Source organism: Symphalangus syndactylus, chromosome 8 (genome assembly GCF_028878055.3).
Source record: "Symphalangus syndactylus isolate Jambi chromosome 8, NHGRI_mSymSyn1-v2.1_pri, whole genome shotgun sequence".
Classification (NCBI taxonomy): domain Eukaryota; kingdom Metazoa; phylum Chordata; class Mammalia; order Primates; family Hylobatidae; genus Symphalangus; species Symphalangus syndactylus.
The window spans coordinates 24,324,440-24,345,207 of NC_072430.2; the positions used below are offsets into that span (position 1 = coordinate 24,324,440).

At 50.0% G+C, this 20,768-nt stretch overlaps 1 protein-coding gene across 7 annotated transcripts in view; it reads right to left on the reverse strand.

Moving 5' to 3' along the window:
* RIN3 (Ras and Rab interactor 3) overlaps positions 1 to 20,768 on the reverse strand; it is a 183,466-nt gene that overhangs the window by 12,688 nt on the left and 150,010 nt on the right. For 6 of the 7 annotated variants that reach the window (XM_063643956.1, XM_055288360.2, XM_055288356.2 and 3 more), the window contains one exon: positions 5,939 to 6,070. The exons of the other annotated variant lie outside the window; for it this stretch is intronic. In XM_063643956.1, coding sequence (XP_063500026.1) covers positions 5,939 to 6,070 — 132 coding nt within the window. The remainder of the gene's footprint in view (positions 1 to 5,938; positions 6,071 to 20,768) is intronic. 7 annotated transcript variants of the gene reach the window in all.

Below are 20,768 nucleotides of genomic sequence, written 5' to 3' on the forward strand. Positions count from 1 at the left end.
CAAAATGCCATCCTTACTAGGTGCTTCGCCTGGACTTCTTGATGCAAGAGACAAACCAATTTCTTGCTCTGACTTAAACAACTATTAGTTACTTTTGTAAGTTACATGCAGCCCAAAGCATTCCTAGCTGTTACATTGGGTGAAGCTGGCCCACATATCTCCACCAGTTCTACAACCAATATGGGACAAGTTCACACCCTGGTCCAGTAGGTGGTGAGGCGGGGGGTAAGATAAAAGGGTTTATGGCCACAGGATCACCCACCCTTTCATAGCAGTATAGAAAAGTGATGGCTGGGCGTGGTGGCTCACGCCTGTAATCTCAGCACTTTGGGAGGCCAAGGCAGGCAGATCACTTGAGGTCAGGAGTTCGAGACCAGCCTGGCCAACATGACGAAATCCTGTCTCTACCAAAAATACAAAAATTAGCTGGGCATGGTGGCACATGCCTATAATCCCAGCTACTCTGGAGGCTGAGACAGGAGAATCACTTGAACCTGAGAGGCAGAGGTTGCAGTGAGCTGAGATCATGCCACTGCACTCCAGCCTAGGTGACAGAGTGAGACTTCATCTCAAATTAAAAAAATAATAAAAATAAATAGAGACATTTTTTGAAAAAACTAAATTAAAGCTACCATGGAGGTTGGCTTGGTGTCCCTAGTAAGAGAAGAAACACTAAACCACTTATGTATCTCCATTTTAAGTTAGGTTTAAAGCCCCAGGCCAGGAAGTCGGCTCTGGTGCCCCCAGCCCTTGCTGCCCCGAGTCCACATCCTCTACCTGGCATCCCTCAGTCATCCTGTTTCCTGTCTGGCTTATGTCTTCCAGGCTGGGAATGGAAGAGGTGAGTGCAGTGTGCTGACTGTAAACCTTCAGTTTTGGAGTCAGACAACAGGATCTAGGTCTTTGCTCCGTAGCAGCCAGCCCTGTAATTCAGGTGAGCTAATGGCCTCCCTATGCCTCGGTTTCCTCATCTGCAAATGCCATAAAGTTGTGAAAAGGAAATGAGTATGTGTAAAGTACAGGCCTTCGGAATGTATGAATAACGCATGGTGGCTACGAGGCCTCAAGGAAGTGCTCTGGGGGCGTCTCACCCTTGCAGGTGAAAGGGGAGCAGCCACGCCCTGCTGCCGCACTCTCGCCTGCTGGAGTCTGGCTTCTTCGGGAGGCCTCTCTCTGGGCCAACCTTCCTCTTTGACTTGGGGCCATGAAATGCCTGCCAGGACCACTAGGTGGCAGGTGGCCCCATCGTGAGTTTTGGAGCAGGCTGTTCTCTCTGGGGCGAATGCGTTGATTAGAAAAACCCACTGCCCCTGGAAAGATACCAGCCCGGCATGGCCAGCTGTCAGGCAGACCAGGGAAGGGACATGGGCAAAGGGGTCCATGAGGGCACTTTTGGGACCAGCCTGGCCAGGATTTTAGCAGAGGCTAGGATTCTGGGCTGGCTCCAGCAAGGTGCCCAGCAGCTGCCTGGGTCACCTGTCTGCCCCACGACTTCGCAGGGGCAGGGGGTGGGGGGAGTGGGAACACAAGAGAGAGGCTAGAAAGGGGGCGGAGGTCCCAGCAAGCTGGCACTCAGGCCCTTCCTTGCACAAGTCCCTGATGTCTCCTGCCCCAAATGCCTGCTGCAAGGAAAGTGGGACCCCATGGCTCATCTTTTGCTAAACTGCAGCACGTGGAACAGGCTGAGAGAATTTGAAGGTCCCAAGGTGCACAGAATCTGACTTGCAGGCTTTCTGTCGAACACAGAATGGCTTGCTCACCTGAACTATGAAACACTGGAAGGCAGGGCCCAGCTCCATCTCTCATCCTGCCCCATGTGCTAAGGTCTGAATGTTCGGGTCCCCCTACCCCCAAATCCTATGTTGAAATCCTAACCTCCAATGTGATGGTGTTAGGAGGTGGGGCCTTTGGGAGGTCATTAGGTCATGAGGGTGGAGCCCTCATAAATGGGATTAGTGCCCTTATAGAAGAAGTGCCAGCTGGGTGTGGTGGCTCACACCTGTAATCCCAGCACTTTGGGAGGCTGAGGCAGGCAGATCACTTGAGATCAGGAGTTCGAGACCAGCATGGCCAACATGGTGAAACCCTGTCTGTACTAAAAATACAAAAATTAGCCAGGTGTGGTGGCACAGGCCTGTAATCCCAGCTACTTGGGAGCCTGAGGCAGGCGAATTGCTTGAACCTGGGAGGCAGAGGTTGCAGTGGGCCAAGATCATAGCACTGCACTCCAGTCCGGGTGACAGACAGAGACTCTGTCTCAAAAAAAAAAAAAAAAAGTGCCAGAGAGCTGTCCGGTCCCTTCTGCCATGTGAAGATACAACAAGAACCCACCATCTATGAACCAGAAAGTGGGGTTCTCACCAGACACTGAGTCTGCTGGTGTCTTGATCTTGGACTTCCCAGCCTCCAGAACTGAGAGACACACATTTCCATGGTTCCAAAGTTATCCAGTTTATGGTATTTTATTAAGCATCCCAAACAAACTAACACCCAGCCACCACTGCAGAATATGAGAGCATCCAGACAGTTTGAAAACTGCCAATCTAGCCTGATGTCTTCACTTCTGCAAGCCAGAGAGGTTAGGTGACTTGCCCAGGGTTTCCAGCCAGTCAGAGGCAGAAGTGGGCCCCAAATCCAGCCTCCAAACTGCTCTTTTTACTCCACTTTGTGTTAGTTCTCTTAGATTCTAGCAACTTAAGTTCCCAAGAGTCTGGGGATTCTGGGAACCCCCCACCTCCCACTCTAAGCATCTCTGAGCTCTGCCAGGGCTCAGTCTCCTTCCCCACCTGCACCGCAGAGGTTGAGGTGATCAGGTACCTCTGCACCACCACCCCACTAAGCCAGGAGGGCTAAGCCAGAGAAACTCAGAAACACCGCCTCACCCGTGCCCCTCTGCCCTGGGACCCAGATCCATTGAGATGAAGGGTCCAGGCTGTTGAAAGGTGGAAACCCCTGCCCTCGCTGGAGAGCCCCAAGGTCATCTTGATGCCAGAGGCAAACACCTGCAAGGCTGGCTGGCCTAGGTGCTGTGACCTCCCACACACTGACTATTGAAGTAGGGCAGAGAGAGGTGCAGGGATGTGCCTGTGCCACCCACCCCCCCTGCTGGTGTGCACAGCGTGGTGTGGGTTTGTCCTCTGGCCCTTGGAGCTGCCATGGGCAAGGTGTGACACTGCCGTGGTCAGACAGGGCTGCCAGAAGGGACAGTGTGCCCTTTGCCCTCCCTATGGGGCCAGAGGTGGGGTAGGGGGGCTCTGCCTACTCAAGTCTGACAAAAGGGCTGAATGCAAGGCATGCAGGCAGCCTTGGTCAGAATCTAGGAACTGTTTAGCACCTTTATGAACTTTTTTGTACTTTGGCTTGTCCTCCAAATACTTGAAGTAGCCCAGAGTTGACATGCTCTCCAGCCTCAAGAACTTCTCTCTTTCTCACCCAAATCCCCTAGGCTTCTGGGAACAGGAAGAAGGATCCCAGGAGGCCATGGCAGGATTGGGGTGGGGGACGCAAGTCCATAGGAGAGGGCTGCTGGCCTAAGGATGTCCCTGCCCTTTTCCTGCTCAGCCACTGTGCCTGTGGTTCTGTGTGCATGCTGAGAGCTTCCCTTCCTTGGGGAAACCAAGGAAGAAGGCCCACGAAGTCCTGATGAGGTAGAAGTCCCAAAATGTGGGATGCAGAATGAGGCATTCATTCATTCACACAAGGCTATCAGCCTTACTTGTCTTGTCCTACACCACAGCCCAGGTGTTTGGCATGCACAAATGGGTGGGTGGATAAGTGAAGGGGTAGATGGGTGAGTCGATGGGTGGATGGATGGATGGTAGATGAATGGGTGTGTGATTGGGTAGGTGGGTGGATGGGTAGATGGATATGTGGATGGGTAGATGAATATGTGGAGGGTGGGTGAATATGTGGATGGGTGGGTGTGCGAATATGTGGGTGGGTGGGTGTGCGAATATGTGGATGGGTGGGAGGGTGAATATGTGGGTGGGTGGGTGGATGGGTAGGTGGGTGGGTAGATGGATATGTGGATGGGTGAATGAATATGTGGAGGGTGGGCGAATATGTGGGTGGGTGGGTGAGTGAATAAGTGGATGGGTAGGGGGATGGGTAGATGGATATGTGGATGAGTGGATGAATATGTGGGTGGGTGGGCGAATATGTGGATGGGCAGGTGGGTGGACAGATGAGTGGATGGATGGATGGGTGGGTGGTTAGGTGGATGAGTGGATGCAGGATGGATGGGTGGGTGAATGGGTGGGTGGATGGATGGGTGAATGGGTGGGTGGATGGATGGATGGGTAGATGGTTATGTGGATGGGTGGATGAGTGCATAGATGGGTGGATGGATGGATGGATGGGTGGATGGGTTAATGGATGGATGGATGATGGATCGGTGGGTGGATGGATAGATGGGTGGATAGGTAGATGGATATGTGGATGGGTGAGTGAATATGTGGATGGGTGAGTGAATATGTGGATGGGTGGGTGGGTGAATACGTGGATGGGTAGGTGGTTGGATGAGTAGATGGATGCATGGATGGATGACGGATGGATGGGTGGGTGAACAGATGGATAGATGGATAGGTGGGTGGATGGGTGGATGGGTGGGTGGATGGGTAGATGGGTGGGTGGGTGGGTGGGTGGATGAGTGGATGCATGGATGGATGAGTAGGTGAATGGGTGGATGGATGGGTGGATGGATGCTATATGGATGGACAGATGAATAGATGGATGGATAGATGGCTACACTGGGCAGCAGATAACCATTGCTGAGGAAACCTTGGCTTCTCTTGAATTCCTGGACCTCTTGGAAGACAACTTGTTCCCATTACAGGACATTTTTAACTACAGAGAAAAAAAAAGGTAGATACAGAGGTCCCAGTGCCACAAGCCAAAGTTATATATGACAGCAAACGTCATGGCTTTAACACGCTCCCCTGAGCTGTCAACAACTCATGGAACTATCTCATCAAACTATCACCCCAGAGACTGGAACATGCAAAAAAAATGCGAACAGATGCAAAGAGGGTCTGCTCATCTCAAGAACCACAAAGCCCAAGGGGAACCCTCAGGGCCTGGGAGGATGGTTCCCTCCTTTGAGGCTGATGTCTCAGAGGGGAAGTCAGGGCTCCCTCAGAGCTGATATCTGGACTGGCTGCCCCTCAGGAAATTCTTGGTGGATGGGTGGCTGAGGCTAAGTGGGTGGGAGGATGTGGTGGGAAGGAGGAAAGGGGAAGGGAAACTGAGTGTGGGGTGGACCAAACCACACCTCTGCCTTCATCCTATTGGGGAGCACAGGGCTTCTTACTCATATCGTTAACTTCCCACTGATGGAGGTCCTGACCCAGGGCTTATGAGCAAGGGGCCAAAAGTCCCTGGGGGTCACCCCTGTCTAAGAACTGATTGTCACTCTCTGTCAGAGCTGGATGGATGGATGGGTGGATGGGTTAATGGATGGATGGATGATGGATCGGTGGGTGGATGGATAGATGGGTGGATAGGTAGATGGATATGTGGATGGGTGGATGAATACCACTACTACCTCCTGCTGTTCCCGCTGCAAAGATTGCCTTTTCCCTTTTTTTCAATCGGCTGGCTCCTATTTATCCTTCATTGCTCAGCTCAGATGTCACCTCCTCCAGGAAGCCTTCCCTGACTGCACAGTCTGGGTAACATGCTCCTATGCCTTCTGGGATTCCAACTATTCCAGCACTTGTTACGTGGAGGTGGCACAGTCTCTTGACTGGCTCATCTCTCCCCCTAGTCTGTTAGCTCCTGCAGGACAGGACCTGTGTAAGATTCACATTTGCATCCGTGGGTCCAGAGTTCAGCCAGAGTCTGGTATCCAGGAGGTGCTTGTTGGGCCACCTAGAGTGCCCGTGGCATGGCTGAGTTGCGGGTGTGCAATACACCTGATGGGCGGGGGGTGGTGACTCACCCTCCCCCAGCTGCAGGGCGGGGTCCATGAGCTCCATCATGTACTCCACATTGAGAAGCATGTCCGTGAGGTTGCTGCGGGCCAGCACATACATGAGCACAGGCAGGAAGTCATCCGCCCCATAGGGCTTCCCTGGGAAGAAGAAGGAGGCAGAGGGAGATGAGTTCCAGGCTCTCCTTGTGAGATGCTGTCTGCCCAGGGTAGGGGACAGGGTTTGCTGAGTGTGGATGGCGATCCCTGGAAGAGGAATGCTCCGGCTCTCTCCTGATTCTCAGGACAGAGAGGACCCAGGGAGCAGTATCCTCGGGAGGCCTGAGAAACAGTCCGGGTTTAGGAAGAAGGAACTGAGAAAGTGCTCTCGGCTGGGTGGAGCAAGACCCTGACCCCTTCCCCTTTCCTAGTCCTCCCTCTCCATGACCGCCCCCTGCTGCTTGATTGACAGTCAAATTCACATCGCATTTATTCGCGGACCCACCCAGAAGCATTCATGGCTCCTGGCAAGGTTCCCTATCCCCACTAATCATACATCTCCCTCCTACCAGTGAAAGAGAAACCTCTTCCTCACCCAGACACTACGAGACCTGAAATGTCACCATTCAGCTTTCTTCCTTTTTTTGGGTTAAACAGTGCCCTTTCCTAAGGCCTTCTTTTGAAACGTAAAGACCCCTTGAAGTATCATCTCATCACTACTGCCTTTGAGGGAGATGTTCACAGGGCTCAGAGCATCCTGACAGCAACAGACACTTTGCGTGGCAGATGGAGGGTGCTCTATAAAGGAACAGTGGCAGAAAGGAGGGTGGAAGGTGGGTTGGAAAGATGCCTCCCCAGTGTGGCTCTTGGCTGGCTCTGAAGATTGCCCATTTGGCAATGCAAAGCCCAAGGCTGGAACTGTGGGTGGAGAATTCTGACCAGAATAGAATCTTCCTGCAGGCCCTTGGCTGGTCTTCTAGCCAGACTCTGCAAGTGCACTGGAGAAATGAAGCTTCGGTGAGCAGTTCTGCATGGTGGGAATGGCCACCCCTGGTCCCCAGCCCACCTTCTCACTTCCTCTAACCAAAGGGAGTACAAGGCTCAGGCAAAGGTCTCCAGACTCAGCTGGGGGTTACCAGGTCTAGATGTGGACCCCAGAATAACCCACGCCAGTGCTGCTACCTTTGTGTTTTGGGTGAGATTAATAATCCATCCAAGCACATGCCAAGCAATGTATAGCTCTTGCAAAAAGTGTATTTCTACTTGACATGTTTACAAAGGATTTAGGGGACCATCAGGAAATACACCTGATAAAACAGTAACATCTAAATAAAAATTTGAAAACCATCAGTACAAATATAAATTACTAGAGGGATGCTACTATAGGAAACATAAAAATGCAAATAAGCAAGAACCTACACAACTACTCTTTCACAGCAAATTTGGCTTTGAGTTTCCTGCTGGCCAAAGCAAAGAGGAAAACACAATCAGTTATATTCTCACTGTCCATGAAGAAAAAATATACCTATTTCTTGGGGGAATCAAATTATTTTTCTAACTCTTAGCTCTAAAAGAAAATACATGTGGCTTCATTTGGGAACATAGAGAGACATGCCTGGCAAGTTGCTACCACACACACGGATGTTTGACTTGTGATGGTCCTACCATTGTGTCAGGTGCAGCTCATGGCAAGCACTTCCAAGGGAGGGAGGAGGGAACTTTCTTTTTGCCTTTTTTTTTTTTTTTTTTTTTAAGACAGAGTTTTGCTCTTGTTGCCAAGGCTGGAGTGCAGTGGTGCCATCTCGGCTCACTGCAACCTCCGCCTCCCGGGTTCAAGCGATTCTCCTGCCTCAGCCTCCTGAGTAGCTGGGATTACAGGCTTGCGCTGCCATACCCAGCTAATTTTTGTATTTTTAGTAGAGACGGGGTTTCAACCATGTTGGCCAGGCTGGTCTTGAACTCTTGACCTCAAGTGATCCGCCCGTCTCAGCCTCCTAAAGTGCTGGGATTACAGGAGCGAGCCACGGCGCCTGGCCTTTGAGACAGGGTTTCACTCTGTCGCCCAGGCTGGAGTATGGTGGCTCAATCTCAGCTCACTTGCAACCTCAACTTCCTGGGCTCAAGCAATCTTTCCACCTCAGCCTCCTGAGTAGCTGGGACTACAGGCACATACGACCACGCTCAGCTAATTTTTGTATGTATATATTATTTGGTAGAGATGGAGTTTCACCATGTTGCCCAGGTTGTCAGATTTCATAGTGAACTCTGCACATTCACATCTGTCTTCCTAACAATGAGGCTGCCTCCTCCCTGAATAAAAGACTTCAGAGCACTAAAGTGACCCTCCTGGGCAACTGCACGCTACACTGCTGAGAGGCACGGTGTGAAGGCCGAGTCTCCAACCCCAGACCTGGGTTCAAATCCCAGCTCTACTACTCACCAGCTGTGGACTGTAGCAAGCTCCTTCCCTCCTCTCACCTCGGCAGGGAGGTTGGAGAACAAGGCGCCCGAGGATGTTTGAGGATTAATTGAAATGGCGCAGGTGGTCAGAGCCATAGCAAAGCCTGAGGCAAAAGGAAAACTGTGTGCCCCATATGTGTTTATCAAAACAGCCGCTCATATTTTGAACCAGGTGGAAAAAGTTAATAAACGCGCTACACTCAAGAAACAACGACTGTATCTAAAATCTGGTTGCCAATCTGTTCGCTTTCTACTGTCAGCCGTCACAAGAGTATGTGGGCCTGGAAACTGCAGGCTGATTGGAAATGACTGTTGCTGTTGCACAGTAACGCAGGATCATAAAACAGACAACAGCCTGACTTCATTGAAGATGTGGCGGCCAGGTGCAGTAGCTCATGTCTGTAATCCCAGCGCTCTGGGAGGCCGAGGCAGGCGGATTACCTGAGGTCAGGAGTTCCAGATCAACCTGGCCAATGTGGGGAAACCCCATCTCTACCCCATCTCTACTAAAAATACAAGAATTAGCCAGGCGTGGTGGCGTAAGCCTGTAATCCCAGCTACTCGGGAGGCTGAGGCACGAGAATCACTTGAACCTGGGAGGCGGAGGTTGCAGTGAGCCAAGATTGTGCCACTGCACTCCAGCCTGGGCGATAAGGTAAAACTCTGTCTCAAAAAAAAGTGGATATTTTGTTCATCATAGCTTTTCTTTGCATTAATTTTTTTTAAAAAATACTGCATTAAAATAGTACTTATCTTGTCACATGAGCCCAAAGTTCCACTCTTAGTTATAGATACACCTGAGAGAAACAAAAACATTTCCACACAGAGCCCTGCACACAAATGTTCATGGCAGTATTGGTCATAATAGCCAAGAAGTGGAGATGGCTCCACTTGTCCATCACTTGTGGATACACAGGCAAAATGTGGTTGCATGCACACCATGGAAAAGTGTTTGGGAATAAAAAGGAACAAGCTACTCATACATGCTGTGATATTGATATTTGTTCATTTTTTTGAGACCAGGTTATGAGACTGGCTATTTTTTTTTTTCTTTTTGTATTTTTAGTAGAGACAGGGTTTTGCCATGTTGCCCAGGCTGGTCTCGAAGTGCTGGGCTCAATGATCCACTCGCCTCAGCCTCCCAAAGCGCCAGATTAAAGATGTGAGCCACCACGCCTGGCCGCTGTGATATTGATAGACCATGATGATATTATGCTAAGTGAAAGAAGCCAGCCATGGAAGACCACATATTGTATGTATGATAGGATTCCATCTCTATGCAACGTCCAGAATAAGCAAACCCACAGAGACAGAAAGAAGATGAGTGGTTGCCTGGAGCTAGGCAGAAAAGAGAATGGGGAGTGATTGCTAATGGGTACAGAGTTTCTTTTTGGGGTGATAATCATTTGGAATTGGAGTAGTTTTAGCTGTATGACCTTGCAAACATACTGAAAACCACTGAATTGTTTTAAAAATTATCTGTATACACACACACACACATACATATATATATAATTTATCTTTGTGGTTGTGTTTTCTTGGGCATCCCCCTGCATTTTGCCCTTAAGGCGAGTGTCTTGCCTCCCTGCCAGGGGTTGTGATTTCAGGATCACATTCAGCCGACCAAGGGCTCTTATGTTCCTGGCCTGCGCAGTCTGTTCTAGCCTGGTGTGAGTAACAGAGACTAGTGGTTGCTTTCCTTCCTCCTGCATTGTCCAGTCTCTATTTTCTTTTTCTTTTTTGTAGACGGAGTCTCGCTCTTGTCGCCCAGGCTGGAGTGCAGTGGCGCGATCTCGGCTCACCGCAACCTTTGCCTCCCAGGTTCAGGCGATTCTCCTGTCTCAGCCTCCTGAGTAGCTGGGATTATAGGTGCTTGCCACCAAGCCTGGCTAATTTTTGTATTTTTTTTTTTTTTTTTTAGTAGAGATGGGATTTTGCCATGTCGGACAGCCTGGTCTTGAACTCCTGACCTCAAGTGATCTGCTTGCCTCAGCCTCCCAAAGTGCTGGGTTTACAGGCATAAGCCACCGCACGCCCGGCCCCAGTCTCTATTTTCAAAGTAACAGAACTCCTGACTTTTAGCCACGATAGGGCCACCCCAAATGAAGACTCCATTTCCCATCTTCCCTCATAGCCTGGGCGGCCTTGTCTCTAAGTCCTGGCTCCTGCAGTGTAACACTGGCACCATGGAGGCCTCCAGTCATTTTTGTCCAGTGAATGTGGATTCTGCTCATGGCCCGTCCTTGTTTAATTTTTTAGACAATGCGGTCCCTTGTGACCTGCCTTTCTGGCCACACTCAGTTTCTACATCTGCAAAATGGGCCAGCAACACTGACGCTGATGACATCCTGGGATGCAGAGGACACCCCAAATGTCCACAGGACCACCAGTGAGAAACCGTGCTTGAGGGAGTAATGACTTTCAGCCAAAGGATGGCCCAGCTGGGGCCCTAGATCTGAGGACTTCAGGGCCGGCCATGTGGGTATGAGGGGGGCAGGAAGGGAGGGGGCCCGGGACTGCGGCTTTGTATCCCCTGGCTATGGAAGGTCCTTCACCTGCTCTTCTCCCCATGTTTTCCTTGAGGAATCTTGACCGACAATCCCACATTCCTACTAATTTGACTTGTCCTTCAAGACCTGCCTCCTCCAACTCCAAGAAGCCCTCCTGGGCTGCCCCAGGGTTACTGGTGCTTACTCTACTTCACATCTTCCAACTGGAGATGACATTCTGCCTCCATCACCCTCCCACATAACATCCCACTGGGCTGCACCACGGCCCATTCCCTGAACTCTGAGTGCACTCTCCCCTCTCCAGGCCTTTGCACACACAGTTCCCCCCTGCCTGGGGCCCCCTCCCTACCTTCCCGTTATCAACTTCTCCTTGTGCTCTCCCACATCCTCCAGCACAGCTGGACAGTTCCTGCTCCGGCTCCCATATGCCTTGACTGATTCAGAGCCTGCCCTCTTCTTCACATTGTGAGTATGCTGAGGGCAGGGATGGAGGCTGTGTGAGCCAGAGTGAGTCACTCACCCTCTCTGAGCCCCTCTCGCATCACTGCCTTTCCAGCCCCCAGCATAGGCTTGGGACATAGGCTGCTGACAATGGAATGAACTATGTCCCATGTGTGTTCTTACTGGGTGCCACTCTGTCCTGCCAGGGGTAGAGTCATGGTCATAGACACTGGGATGTCCTGTGGGCCTTAGACAGTGATGTGCTAGGAAATGCTTAACAACTGGCTCTCTGAAGGAAAAAAATCAACCTTGATTTGTAGCATTTGCCAATTTCCATGATCTAAATATTTCCACAATTTCCAACTTCAAGCTACCAACAAGAACACAGAGCTGGGAAGAGATAGATGCACACAATCAGCTCCCATGAGCTGGTGCGAGCTGACTCCAGCACACCATCATCGGCTTTAGTTTATCACCTCCAACCACACTGTGGGGAAATTGAGGCTCAGAGATGGGAGAAATTTGCTCAAAGCCCTACAGCTGGTCAGTAGCAGAGCTGGGACTAGAATCTGGGTCTCTGGCTGTTGACGTTGGTGAGAAAGTATCCATACAGGCATGATAACTCCTCATGGACCAACACAAGCTTCAAGCATTGTTTAAATGCACTGGGTCCCAGCCCAACCTTTTGGCAGGGCTGCCCTCTCCTTCCTGAGCAGCCTGGAACCCCAGGCTCAGGGCTAAGCCCTGAGCACTTCAGGGCCTCGGAAAGTGCCACTGCAAAATACTTCTCCTGTGAGCTGAACATAGAGATCACGTCCATTTGGCTGTGCATCCAAATGCCCTGCTGGCTGCAGCCTCCACTTCCTGGTGATTTCTGCTTTCTTTTTTGCCAAGTCACATCTGTTTGCCATCTGTAGGTAGCTGATCACATTTCAAAACCTGGCTGGGGTTTTATGCATATTTCATCCGCTGGGAGATTTTGGAGAAGGAAAGCTCTCTTTAAGATCAAAATGAGCTGAAGGGGTGCTCAGCTGGGTCACACAGACAGTGAAGATTAGAAAGGCCCTAATTCTAGCCTGGGCAACATAGTGAGACTTTGTCTCTACGTAAAAAAAAAAAAAAAAAAAAAATCAGCTGGGTCTGGTGGCATGCATCTGTAGGCCCTGCTACTCTGGAGGCTGAGGTAGGAGGACTGCTTGAGCTCGGGAGGTTGAGGCTGCAGTGAGCTATGATTGTGCCACTGCACTCCAGCCTGGGTGACAGGGTGAGGAAGCATTGTCCAAAAGAGGGGCTAGCAAGTTTTTTTCTGTAAAAGGCCAGAAAGTAAATATTTTTAGTTTCATGGGCCACACGGTCTCTGTCCTAACTATTCAACTCAGCCCTTAGAACATAAGCAGCCCTAGATGCTGAGTATGGATACGGGTTGTGTTCCATAAAACTATTTGCAAAATCAGGTGGTAGGCCAGAGTTGGCTGGGAGGGCCACAGTTTGCAGACTTTGTTGGAGAGGAAAGGATTGAGCATCCTATCAAAACTACTCCCCACCTCACCCCCACCCAAGGCCCCCATTTATTGACTGGGCTCTTACTGAAAGCCAGTGGCTGATGCTGCAACCCTGGGGCAGCAGGATGCTCATGACTGTGCCCTGCCCTGGCCCTCGCTTTCCACCACGATTCCCACTTAAAGCCACTTTTTTCCTCCCAGAAGTCTTCCTTGAAGACCTCCTTAGCTAGGGCTGATGCCCTTGTAATGGCTCTCCCCAGTCCTGGCATTGCAGAATGGGAAAGTCAATATCACATGTTAACTCAGAGAGGCCTTCCTTGACCACCCAGTCCCAGGACAGCAAACTCCTCCAACACTCCTCAGACCCCCTACCCTGCTTTATCCACCCCAGTTGCACATTTCACCTTGGAGGATATATTTTGCATTTCTGTTTACTTGTTATTGTCTATCTTCCCTCCTCGAATGAAAGTTTTACTCGGGCAGGTACCTTACCTTGTTCAGTGTTTATATCTGACACCTCAACGGTACCTGGTCTATAGAAGGTGTTTAATAAAAGTATTTGCTAAAAGCATGAATGAGTATCAGTTATCACACTGCAAGATGCTCGCTTATTTAATGCTTGTTTTTAGCTTGAATTGTGAACATCCTAAAAACATGGGCTGGGTCTTCTGGGTTTTGCTCTTAACATCTGCATTGTCAAAAAAAATTTGTTGAAAGGCCAGGCGCGGTGGCTCACCCATGTAATCCCAGCACTTTGGGAGGCCGAGGCGGGCGGATCAGGCCGAGGTCAGGAGATCAAGACCATCCTGGCTAACACGGTGAAACCCCGTCTCTACTAAAAATACAAAAAATTAGCCGAGCAAGGTGGCGGGCGCCTGTAGTCCCAGCTACTCAGGAGGCTGAGGCAGGAGAATGGCATGAACCCCGGGGGTCGGAGCCTGCAGTGAGCCGAGATCGCGCCACTGCACTCTCCAGCCTGGGCGACAGCGAGACTCCGTCTCAAAAAAAAAAAAAAAAAAAATTGTTGAACTGTTGAATGAATGAATTTATTTGATAAAAACGTATGACAGCAGGAAGTAGGGGCCATTTAGAACAGTAGACTTGAATCTGTGTTTGCAATGGAAGCCTTTGGTAATGGGTACCTTATGCACAGAGTTCAGCTTCTCAGGGTGGGGCAGCAGAGCTGGCCTGCTCATCTCCTTTCAACTATGCCCCTCCACTGTTCCCACGGTGGCCCCCAGCTATGTCTGTGGCCCCTAGAGAGTTTCCTGGAAATAGTTTGAAAACTACTGATCTAGTCTGAACTTTCAGCTGCACAGATGAAAGAACTGAAGCCTCGGCAGAGAAATGGTTGGCTGGAGGTCACTTGTAAAGTCTGTGGCTGTCATGAGATTAGAACCCAGCCCCTCTCACCCACTGAGCTCCTTGAAGCTATCCTGTTTGGTTGCTTGCACTTTGCACAGATGCTGGTTAAGTCTCAGTTCTGCTCTGAGCTACACTGTGTCCCTGAGGAAAACACTCCAGCTCCCTGGGTTCCTCTTCAGAGAGCTCAGCCCACAAGCCAGTCAGCTACGCAGGCTGTGGGCTCTGAGGTCTGAAGCCACGAAGTCCCACTCTGGCTTGAAAAGGCATGAGGTTGGAGGCATGCAAAACTCAGCCATGACCATTGTGTCTGTCTTTTCTGAGGTCATCTGTGACCTCAGGATACCCTGGGGAGGCAGGCTGGAGAGGCTGGAGGGTCCTGGGTTTCAGCAAAGGACCTGGGTTCAAGTCTCAGGTCAACCACTCACCTGCTCATCAGGTGTGACCCTAAGCATGCTACTTCACTGAGCCTTAGTTTCCTCAGCTGTAAAATGGGGATAATCACAGTGTCCACATCCCCTGGAGTGGTTGTGAGGATGACATGACAAGACAGATGGAAGGTGATTAGCAAGGACTAGTAAATGCTAGACACAATTATTATGAAAGACAGGAGGGGAGTTTGTCCTATAAGCCTCAGAACATGACATCTTCAGGGGCCTGCACTCCATTTGTGTTGTGGGGTAAAAAAGCAAGGTTGTGAGTCACAACCTTTTGGAGAAGGAAAGCTCTCTTTCAGATGCCCCCCACTTCTGTCACCTGGATGTCAATCCCTAGGGAGACCTAGGAAGTCTTCTTATGCATGGATCCCTGAATGACCACATGCAGCATGGCCCTCCACCTCCAACCCTCCTCCATGCAATTGGACTTATATGAGTGAGAAATACACTTCTATTGAGTTAGAGATGAGAAGGCTTATCCAGCATCAAATAGCAGCAAATGTTTATAGCAGCAAATGTTTCCTTAACCAATTATCTATCTACCTATCTGTAGTTATTTCAAAAAGACTAGAAAGAAATTCACCAACATACTACTGATCCATTTGCAACTATAAACATAAGTGACTTTGATCATCAAAAATCAGTTTAATTTTTTTTTTTTTTTTTTTTGAGATGGAGTCTTGCTCTGTCACCCAGGCTGGAGTGCAATGGTGCGATCTCGGCTCACTGCAACCTCCGCCTCCTGGGTTCAAGCGATTCTCCTGCCTCAGCCTCCTGAGTAGCTGAGATTACAGGTGCTCACCACCATGCCCGGATAATTTTTGTATTTTTAGTAGAGACGGGGTTTCACCATGTTGGTCAGGCTGGTCTTGAACTCCTGACCTCATGATCCACCCGCCTCCCAAAATGCTGGGATTACAGGTGTGAGCCACTGTGCCTAGCCCAGTTTAATTTTTTTAAACACAGATTAAAAAATATCAACAGCCTGACCTCCCTCCCTGTCCTCTCTACCCCCAGTCAATGTCACAAGGCCCATTATTCCATACCCCTGGGGTCCCCATCAAGAGCCCTCCTCCCATCCAATTCCTCTGTGGCTGCCCCTGCCTGAACCAGCTGTGGACTCTTGACTTTGTGGTCTCTGCCAGGGAAGTGGATGGCAAGGGACCTGGGACTCTATCACCACCCTGTTGGCCCCCACATCCCACCACCTGGTCATTAGTGTGCTCCATCCCCCTGGGGTTAGGGGCCAGGCCCTGTTTCCAGAAGCTCATGTGGGTGGTATCAGGGTGTTTACATAGACTACTCAAGGAGCTGAAAAGGCAGCCTCTGGCTGTCAGTACCCTCTGGGACGCCTCCTGCTCGGCATTCACATTAGAAGGTTCCCGAACTGCACCCCTACCCTCTTTCTCCCCCTCCCATCTTGAGGAGGGTTTCTTGGGCTTGAATCTGTTTCTCACCAGCAGCAGGACCGGCTCTGAATGACTAGTCTTAGACATCAAAAAGGTGGGAATGACTTCTTTGTCAAAGTAATAGAAGAGATGAATCTAGAAGTTCTGGCTGCTCTCACCAAGCCTCATGAAGTCCATGAAGAATCTGCTCTGCTCCTGATTCCAGGATGGAGGGCCAGTTTATCCAAAGCCATTTGTTTAAGCGAACTCCCCAATTTGCCTAACCCAGGACTCTAAACTTGTGATAGGAGAAAATGCACTCGACCAGGATTCTGAAACTTGGGGTCCATTCCCGGGCCGGCCACTGGCAAGGTGATAGAAGCACAGGCTTTAGAGTGCACTGATACTAGCTTTAATCCTGGCCCTATCTTTCTGGAGAAGATAGCACGGCCAGTTAACCTAGATCTTGTGTCTCCATGTTTACCCCTTTCCTCACTGTTCCAACAGGTCTTGCTAGCAGCTCCCCCTATTTTATTCCCTTTTCAAGCGGGCCATGAAGGTACCACATCAAGCTACTGTTGCCTGCATCATAGCAATGAGGCAGGTGGGTGAGGCATCTTCCCTGGAGGTGAGGGGGCTGGGAAGACTAGAGGCAGGGCTAGGCAGGGTGGAAGTCAGGAGTGGTGGACAGGGAGGGCTGTTTTCTGTTTAAAGCAGTCAGTGGTGGAGGAAGTAGGTCAGTGGTGGAGGTAGGCGGGGCTCGGGCTGGAGTCTGCCTCCCTGTGGGGTCACTCACAGCTCCCAGGGTTCAACGAAGAGCTGCTGGGCTGCAGACCGCACCTCGGGTAGCAAGGCCATAAACTACACAGCTGCCTGGATCACCTGCCAGGGGGAGGTGTGATTGAATGCCTGGGACCTCGTTCTAAAATTGCTGAACATCAAAGTCAGAATTGAAGTCAGTTGGGATCTGGCTAAGACTGCATAACCTCAATCTAATCATCAGGAAACATCTGACAAACACAAAATGAGGAACTTTCATTAAGAAAAGCTGGGGGTGGGGGAAAAAACCAGTATCCCTCAAAAACATCAATATCATTAAAGACAAAGAGTCCGGGCGCAGTGGCTCAGGCTTGTAATCCCAGCACTTTGGGAGGCCAAAGCGGGTGGATCATGAGGTCAAGAGATCAAGACCATCCTGGCTAACGTGGTGAAACCCCGTCTCTACTAAAAAAACGAAAAAAAATTAGCCGGGTGTGGTGGTGGGCACCTGTAGTCCCAGCTACTCGGGAGGCTGAGGCAAGAGAATGGTGTGACCCCCAGGAGGCGGAGCTTGCAGTGAGCCGAGATTGCTCCACTGCACTCCAGCCTGGGCAACAGAGCGAGACTCCGTCTCAAAAAAAAAAAAAAAAAAAGAGACAAAGGCTGTGGAAATACAGTCACGCAACGCATAACGAACTTTCGGTCAACGATGGACCACGTATATGACGGTGGTTCCGTAAGATCATAATGCCAGACTTTTACTGCACCTTTTCTACGTTTAGATATGTTCAGATACACAAATAGTTGCCACTGAGCTACAACTGCCTACAGTTTTCAGTATAGTCACATGCTGTACAGGGTGGTAGCCTGGGGGCAATGGACCATACCATATAGCTCAGGTGTAGAGTAGGCTGTGCCATCTAGGTTTGTGTGAGTACACTCTAAAATGTTTGCACGACAATGAAATTGCCTAATGACGCGTTCCTCACTCAGATTGTATTTCCATCATTCAGCAACAGATATGAGATATTCCAAATTAAAGGAGGTTAAAGACATGTGACAAGCACGTGGAACATCTAACCCTTCATCAGATCCTGAACAGGAGGGGGAAATTCTAAAAAGGATCTTATTAGGTCAAGTGACAACCTGGAAGTTTAGACAAAAACACTGTATTAACATAAATTTATGCAACAGACAACTCCACCGTGGCTATGTAAGAGTTATGTAATGTTACATACATACATGCCACAAAATACCTAGGAAAGTGTTTGGGGTAAAGGACCCAGGTATATGTAAGTTACCCTTACACTATTCAGACAAAACATTATGTATGCAGAGAGAGAAAGAAAATGATGAATGGCCGGGTGCGGTGGCTCATGCCTGTAATCCCAGCACTTTGGGAGGCCGAGGCGGGCGGATCACGAGGTCAGGAGATCGAGACCATCCTGGATAACACGGTGAAACCCCGTTTCTACTAAAAATACAAAAAAAAAAAAAAAATAGCTGGGCATGGTGGCAGCCGCATGTAGTCCCAGCTACTCGGGAGGCTGAGGCAGGAGAATGGCGTGAACCCAGGAGGTGGAGTTTGCAGTGAGCCGAGATCGTGCCACTGCACTCCAGCCTGGGCGACAGAGCAAGACTCCATCTCAAAAAAAAAAAAAAAAAAAAAAAAGAAAAGAAAATGATGAAGCGGAGGGGGTCGGATGTTAACAATTCACAAAGGGTCTGCAGGTGTTCCTGTTTCTATGTACTGTTTCTATTCTTAGAGTTTTTGAAGTTTGAAATTATTTCCAAATGAAACGTTAAAAAAATAGAACTCTTTATTTGAAACAAAATCCCATGCAGAACCCCAAGTGTAAAACAGGTACAAGCAGGGTTGTCTGGAGTGGAGCTGGCTTGGGGCCCAGCTTGTCTTTTGATGCTTTGGTGGCCCCTGGGGTGCCTTGGGGAATCCATCTTGAAAACCACTGAGTTCAGCTTCTGTATTTTTGGGAACGTGGCTGGAAGGCAGCTGTTCCTGCATCCTAACATCTAAACACTCATTCATAAACACTGATCCTCACAATAGCCCAGAGAGAGGTGTTCCTAGCCCCATTTAACGAGTGGGAAAACTGAGGCTCAGGAAGTAACTCCTTGAGCACCTAGGCTGTCCCATGTGCTGTCCCAGCCCCTGCATTGCAACATGACCAGTGTTCCGCCCTCATTTTGTACACAAACAAAGGTACAGGGAGATTAATGTCCAAGGCTATAGCACCGAAGCTGGGGTTCAAAACCAGGACCGTGGATGAACCCCAAATCCTCTGCTCTTTGGATTTGGGGTTGACAAATCCCAAACCCATTTGAGCAGAACCTAATTCCACCCAGGTGAAGATGCTGAGGCTCCGAATGGAGCAGCCCTGGCCTGCCCGGTTCAGAGATGAAATTGGGAGTCATGCTGCTCCCAGTTCAGTGCTCAACCAGTAGTGGGAGGGAGACATTCTTTTTGTTCCTTGATAAGAAACCCATTGGTTTCTGGGGGGAGACCCTGGCCTGACCTTCATGTCTCAGAGTCTCCCCGACTGGGCCTGGCTTCTGGATCTGCAGAGATTCCGGCCTCCCTCCCTCTCGCCTGCTGAGGATGGAAAGCAGCAAGCACCTGGTTCTGTTCCATTCAACCACATGCAGCACCAGCCATGCCCTTTCCAGCAGCTGCCTTTCTTGCTCCTCCTCCCTACTCAAAATTAGCCATTCCTTCCTTGAATCCCTGCTCTCTGGTAAGTCTTTAGAAAGCGAATTCCTTGTTAGCAAAAATCACGGTGTTTGACTCTCACTACAAGGACGATAACTATGTGAGGTGATGCCTATGTTAATTAGCTAGCTTTAGTCATTCCACAATGTAGATATACTTGAAAGCATCATGTTGTACACAGTAAATACATATAATTTTATCTGTCAATTTAAAAAAGGCTGGGTGTGGTGGCTCACACCTGTAATCTCAGCACTTCGGGAGGCCGAGGTAGGCAAATTGCTTGAGCTCAGGAGTTCGAGACCAGCCTGGGCAACATGGTGAAACCCCATCTCTACAAAAAATACAAAAATTAGCCGGGTGTGGTGGTGTATGGCTGTAGTCCCAGCTACTCTGGAGGCTGAGGTGGGAGTATTGCCTGAGCCTGGGGGGTGATGCCACTGTACTTAAGCCTGAGTGACAGAAAAAGACCTTGTGTAAAAAAAAAAAAAAATCATGGTGTTTGAATGTTGCTGCTCAGTCATGGGGTTTTAAAAAGAATTCCAGGAAGCTAGGAGTTTCTGGATAAACTGGGACTCATCGAGAATGGAATTGCCCCTTCCAGCCTGTCTCCCTGATCATGTCTCAGGGTCTATAAAACCCCTGGCTCTGACTTTACCACCAAGCCCAGCAAATCCAGGGGAAATGATTTCCCTAATTAGAAATTCAGCATTGAAACCAATCAACAGCTATTGTGACTAAGTGCCAACTGCTGGGCCACATGCAAACTTCAGACTCCTCTAAGCTTCAAGACAGGCCTGCAAGGTGGTTATGGCTGTGCCTATTGAACACAAGAGGAAACTGAGGCTGAGCACCTAAGTCATCTGAACACAGCCACAAGCTGAGAAGCGGCAGAGCCGGCAAGGAAGCCTGGACCTTGCTCTTCCATGATCCCCCCAGGGTCCCGGGGCCAGCCTGCCTGCTCTCCCCGAGGCTGTTGCCAGCAAAGGGTCCCCCCGGGCTCTGTCTCCTTTCTGCCTTGATGCAGTCTGACTGCTGCTTCCCTGCATGCCGTGTAGGACACCTCTGAGCTTGCCTCCCCCACCGACCCCTGCTGCTGCGGAGAGAGCCAGGACTGCCTCTCTCCGAGAAGGCTTGAGAAGGCCTCTCTCATTCTCAGACACCCTTTGCCAGGCCATGAGGGCGTCTTAACCCTCCGCCTCATGTCGTCTGGCAGGGCATACTCGACTCTTTCCCTGGGTTCCAGCCCTCTGGGGCTGACCAGGTCAAACTCGCC